This window comes from Trachypithecus francoisi, unplaced genomic scaffold (genome assembly GCF_009764315.1).
Source record: "Trachypithecus francoisi isolate TF-2019V2 unplaced genomic scaffold, Tfra_2.0 Lachesis_group13, whole genome shotgun sequence".
Taxonomy (NCBI): domain Eukaryota; kingdom Metazoa; phylum Chordata; class Mammalia; order Primates; family Cercopithecidae; genus Trachypithecus; species Trachypithecus francoisi.
The window spans coordinates 44967750-44974129 of NW_022681458.1; the positions used below are offsets into that span (position 1 = coordinate 44967750).

At 32.7% G+C, this 6380-nt stretch overlaps 1 protein-coding gene across 1 annotated transcript in view; it reads left to right on the forward strand.

Moving 5' to 3' along the window:
- The window catches only part of GTF3C3 (general transcription factor IIIC subunit 3), a 34821-nt gene extending 28766 nt beyond the window's left edge, over nucleotides 1-6055 (forward strand). The window contains exons 16-18 of the mRNA XM_033230781.1: nucleotides 274-398; nucleotides 3606-3758; nucleotides 5325-6055. Coding sequence (XP_033086672.1) covers nucleotides 274-398; nucleotides 3606-3758; nucleotides 5325-5447 — 401 coding nt within the window. The 3' untranslated portion in view covers nucleotides 5448-6055. The remainder of the gene's footprint in view (nucleotides 1-273; nucleotides 399-3605; nucleotides 3759-5324) is intronic.
- Nucleotides 6056-6380: the final 325 nt, after the last annotated feature.

Sequence of the window (6380 nt, forward strand, 5' to 3'; positions counted from 1 at the left end):
TTGACATGAAAATGTCTAGCTGTGCCTAGAAAAAGTTAGTTTAGTTCCTCATATTAATTTTCATGGTCAGCATACATTCATGGGGAACTTGTTCTAATTATATTTTATAAATTGTTTTAAAATTTAATTTAGTAGGTCTCTGGTTGATATTTAAGATAGAATGTCCACCTTATATATGTTAAAATCAGTAATGTTTGTTTAGCCTTAAAAGTGTAGAAGAAGTAAAGAACTCTGTTCTTGTCACACCGTCTGACACCACTGCTCGTTTTCCAGGACAGTATGTGCAAGCCTTTCGCACTCACCCTGATGAACCTCTCTATAGCCTCTGTATAGGCCTAACCTTTATTCATATGGCATCTCAGAAGTATGTGTTACGGAGACATGCTCTTATTGTACAGGTAATTCATTCAAATTTCTCGTTACTTGATTTGTTTCTTAAAAATGAATATACTTAATACTTTTTTTAAAATCCTGCTTCAAAAGTAATACACAATGCTCAGTACACGACTGGAGTCCCCAACACTTACCCCAGTGTTCAGCACTCAGCGCATAGTTATACTCATGGTTAAGACTTACTACGGCGATATAGTAAAGGTACACAGCCAGATCTTTAGGGACAGGCAGAATCTGGAGGAATGCACTGGCAGGCTTCCATATGTCTGGTGCCTCAAGGTCTCTAGCTATCTTAGGTACTGAAGATTCACTTAAAGTAGTTTAAACAAAATAATTATACATCCAATAATATGATTGTGCCTGTTTCCTTACACCATCACCAACAAATTGTTCTTTTAAAATTTTCTTTGGGGTTCTTATCATAATTTCAAATTATGTTTCGTGTTATCTACTTTAATAGCATGTCTCTTCTAATAAGAGTATAAAGTCCAAGAGATCAGAAATCTTGTCTGTCTTGTTCACTACTCTGCCTTTAGCACTTACATTTCTATGATTTCATTTTTGTATGTTTGATGTTTCCAAAATATGATATGGTATAGACATGTCTTTTATGAAATAGGTGAGAAAGGAAAGAAAATGTTGACTTGAATGGAGTTGCAGGATCTAGTAAGGAGCTTTTGTTTCTTTTAAAGTAAAATGGTTAAAATAAAGCCTGCATTAAAATGGTGATGACAGTTGAAACTAGGTGTGGGTTCATAAAGGTGGTCTCTTTACTGTTGTATATTTGAAAATTTCTATAATTAGTTTTTTAAAAAATCTGAAAAACAGAAACTTCTAAATTTTTCCTTTTTTATATTCTATCTACTCCTTAAAGCTTCTTTTTCTTCCTTAATGGATACTATTTGCTGTATTAAGTAATGTAGGATTGTGTATAAATTAAATGTAGTGAGCGCTCATTTTGTGCCAGGAACTGGGGACATAGCAGTGAGTAAGTACACAGGTGGAATTTCTTGCCCTCATAAAATTCTGGTAAAAATTGATAGGAAAATCTTACGGATTAACTCATTAAATATGTAAAATATGTAGTTTTTGGGCTTTGTAGGACAAAAATTCATGTACTTCAAGGTAATATGGAAGCTAAATTTCAAATTACATCTATATATAGTTAAATAGGAGGTTTCAGATGGTTGGAGGTAGAGATGAAACGAGATAATGAGTATATGGAAGTTCATTGGACTAATCTCTTTTGTGTATGTTAAACATTTTCCATAAAAATTTGAGAAGCAGGTTTTATTGTAAATAGTATCATTTCTGAAACTGTTCTCTTATTTTTCTTTCTTCCTGCTACAAGACTATAGTTTTCTGTTATACTACCTAAAAAAAATTTTTTTTATGGTTTATTATCTTTCTTACCTTTATATTGTATTAAAAGTAAAATCATTCATGTTTCCTCACTTCTACCTTTATTTAATATTATATAGACAGTGAGTACATTGGGCCCTTTAGTGATTAATTTGATTTAAATGTTTGAAATATAACAAAATGTTTGAAATGTAACATAATGTCAAAATAACTCTTTTCTTTTCCATTTAAACTGTGTGTTTTTGGCTGGGCATGGTGGCTTACACCTGTAATCCTTGCACTTTGGGTGGCCGAGGCGGGTGGATCATTTGCGATCGGGAGTTTGAGATCAGCCTGGCCAATATGGTGAAACTTGGTCTCTACTAAAAATACAAAAATGAGCCAGGTGTGGTGGCGTGTGCCTGTAATCCTAGCTACTCAGGAGGCTCAGGCAGGAGAATCGCTTGAACCCAGGAGGTGGAGGTTGTAGTGAGCTGAGATCGCACCACTGCACTCCTGTGTGATCGAGCAAGACTCCATCTGGGAGAACAGAACAGAATAGAACAATAGAATTTGTTGTGCAGTTTTTAAATTTGATAATTCACATTACCTATAAAATAAAGTGGTTGCCCACATTGTCTAGTTTTTAAAATCACTAAATATTATTTGAATAGTCTTTCAGATTATCCTCTTGAATTTGTTAAACATTTCTTAAAGGGCAGCAAGTAATTCCATTATTGTATTAGAGGACCTAGAGGTTCATTTGCATTACAACAATTCATCTGAGATTCCTATTCCTTTTTTCTTCATATTTTTGTCTTTAAATTTGTCTTGTCATTTTTAACTATGAAGACTTGATATTTCTTTGCAATTAACAGTCAGATAGTCTGCTGGTACTTAAGAGAGCTGTGCGTTTCAGTGGAATAGAGGTCATAGTCACACAAATAGGTTATTTTATTATGCAGAAAGTATGATTTGTATACTGAACACGAGTATTACTACCCCTAAATAATTCATTTTTATTATTTACCTATTTATAAAGGAAAATTTGTGACCACTTAACTATATAGCCGATCATCTAGAGAATAATTACATTTTATATTCTATATTCATAAATTAGTTGATTTATTCTTAATTATCTGGTCATATATTTGATTATTCAGGACTCTTGGACCTTTGCAATTTGTAATTTCAGTGGATGATAAAAGCGGAAGCTGTATTAAAAGGGAAAGTGAATATGGGAAGAGGTAAAGAAACAAGTTGTTTTTTGGACTGTGTGACCCACAGGGAGTCAGCGTCGTTGTAGCTGTGCTCTGAAATAGTTTCTCCATAAATTTTTGACTCAGAAGCTTTCAGGAGAAAAAAGTCCAGTTTTTTAGGTTAAGAGGTTATTAATTAAGGTCCTGAGAAGTAACTTATAAAAGGTAAAATTTACCCTAAAATGTTAAGTATACTCAAGTGAATTTGCTCCTGAGAGGAAACCTTTGTACATTATCATTATTTTATATCTTGCTCAAGCTTTTAGGCATCAATCTCACATCAAAAAGTTTATTGGCCTATAACGGCACAAGCCAACTTGAAATTATTTTTTTAAAGTTTTGTGTACTTGTAGATTATGAATCTCTGGTAGCTAGTTGTAACGTTTGGCTTTGTTTTCTGTGAATATTTATCCCTGGCTAAAAAAAATTCTTACATCTTCAAAAGAGCTATAATTTTGACACCTAACTACACCATAATACTACACAGTAATAGGACACTAAGCAGATATGTTTTTAAAAAATATTTGTATTTTCAGCACCTGGTAATGCAGTGGTCTAGTACGTCGTTGTCAAATCAGTGAAATATTGAATTATCTTTCTCTTTTTGGTTAGGGCTTTTCCTTTCTTAATCGATACCTCAGTTTACGTGGGTCCTGCCAGGAATCATTCTACAATTTGGGCCGTGGCCTTCATCAGTTGGGGCTGATTCATCTTGCAATCCACTATTATCAGAAGGCCCTGGAGCTCCCTCCACTTGTGGTAGAGGTATTGTACATTTTTAAAACTGAGACACTTCATTTCATCTGTCTGTAGATAAGTACAGTTAGCTAATTCCAGACAGTAAATAATAGCTTCTGTATTAAAATGTATTTTCTGTTATTCAGTACATTTACATACTTACGTTCAGCAACAGTTAGATCTTTGACATCTGAGCCTCAAGACTTGACCAGCAACCATGTGAACAGCTTGTGGCTGTGAGCATTTTAGTCCCCAAGGTAGTTCCTATGCTTTACAGACAGGAACTGGTAGACGTAACGTCTGAATATTGAAGAATATTGGGACTGTTTCCAAGTGTAACTCACATGTTTCTTTATAAAGATGAAAGACCAGTATTAATGTTTATTTTTAAGATAGGGTAAAGTGTTGCCAGTACTATGATGATCTATGTTTGAAGTCTGATATTTATTTTAAATCCTGAAATAGGTTAATTTTAAATATATTTTATGTTAATTTTTAAATGTATTTTAACATAGCACTGTATTAGAAAAAACTTTAAAAACTCTTAATCCCTGTATTCCCTCACAATTGTTTTCTATTACTGTTCAGTTTAAACAAATGAATATATATTTTTATAGTGATGCTGTTTTTATATATATACTATTTATGTATTGTATACATATTTATATATGTATGTCATACATATTTTATATTTATATATGTATATGTATAAATAGGTATATATGCATATTCATATATACTTTTTTTATATGTATAAAAACACTTGTTTACTCACACCATTTATTCATCTTGCATTTAATACTCTAGCCCTGTCAATATTACTTAAGGCAGTTTTTCAAATACACCTAAGAGGTTGTTTATTAAAGGTTGTTTTATACAGTGTTATTTCATAAATATTGTTAAATCTTGTTACTTGAGCTTTATAGGTATCATTTTTAATTGTTGCAGATTTTTTTTTTTAGTTGACCCAAAATTTTTGTATTGGGGAAGATTAGAAACATAGGTCTAATCTATTCCACTGAATTCATTGCTTTGTTATATATGTGGGAAAAACTATAATACCCGTGAGGTAATATTATAGTCAATTTGTTGTATCCCTCCCTAAACCTACACTTTATATGCCTTTCCGTAATAGCATAGGAATTTTTTCCCATCTGGTCATTGGTGTTCATTTAATATTATGTTATTTTTACACAGAGAAGTTTTTTATGAAGTCATACGTATCTTTCCCTTTATAGTTGCTACTTTTGCTATCATAAAAAGGACTTTTCCTACTCAAGATTATATTATCCCATTGTATTTTTTCTTTTATGGATTCTTTTTTTTTTTAAACTCTTAAATCCAAAATTCATCTGGCGTTTATTCTGCTGTAGTTTGTGGGTGAGACTTTAAATTACTGGCTAGACAGTTAAAACATTTGATAATAACTGTTAACTGAATCAGCATTGATCCAAGGTATATGCATAGTTTTATAATTTTTTTTAGTATATGAGCTTTAATAGCTTTTGAAAACTTATAACTATTAATTTGCCATAAAATTGTCCTGGTTGACAGTTGGAAATATCAAACATAAGGGTATCTTTTTCTCCCTAGGGTATAGAAGTTGACCAGTTAGACTTGCGAAGAGATATTGCCTACAACTTGTCTCTCATTTATCAGAGCAGTGGGAATACCGGAATGGCTCAAAGGCTTCTGTATACCTATTGTTCTATATAAAGCACCGCAACTGAGAATGGAACAATGGCAGCTGCTGTGTGAGGACCAGTATCTTCTGTCTCAGGGCTTATTATTCGTAACTAACTCCAAAATAGAAATGACAATTTCAGAATTACCTAACACTGTATTTATTTTTAATATGTAATAATTATCTTGCGGTATATATGCAAAATTATTCCTACAAAAATTTGTATATTCTGTCATCATTTTTCCTTTCGCATTCTACAGTGAAATTGTTCCCAATGCTGAAATGGACATATAAGCCTTTGAGCTAGCTTGGAGTTGAATACACTATTTTTAACTCACTTTAGCTTTGTATTTAATACTATAGCTCTGTCAGTATCACATGAGGCAGTTTTTCAAATACGTATAAACAGAGGTTGTTTATTATTAAGGGGAAGACAAAGTGGGACTCCTGATGATGTCATGACCATGACAACTAAGCACCTAAGAAAATTATTTAAAATAGTTATGTCGTAGGTAGAAGACAAATAATTTAGTCTTATACTTTTCACCTGCATGTGTCTTAGCTACCTCAACTGAAACATGGGAGGCTGGGCTTAATTCAAAACATATTGCTCCAAGGCAAATAAAAAAATGCTTCATCTATATTTGTGGTTGATGAAAAAATAGAGAAGAGCTTGTTCAATAACAGGACATGGTTTCCATTTCAAGATCACAAAGAATATAAGACTGGGCAAGTAGTACATATGGAATAAAGGACATACTCCTGATTGATAAAGTAAAAACACGACGTAAAAGCCTTTTACTCATCTCCACTATTATATGTTTTTGAATTTAAGTTAACAATACTTTTTAGATATACTGTTTTAGCTTAATAACAATTTTTTTTTGAGACAGAGTCTCACTCTGTCGCCCAGGCTGGAGTGCAGTGGCCGGATCTCAGCTCATTGCAAGCTCTGCCTCCCGGGT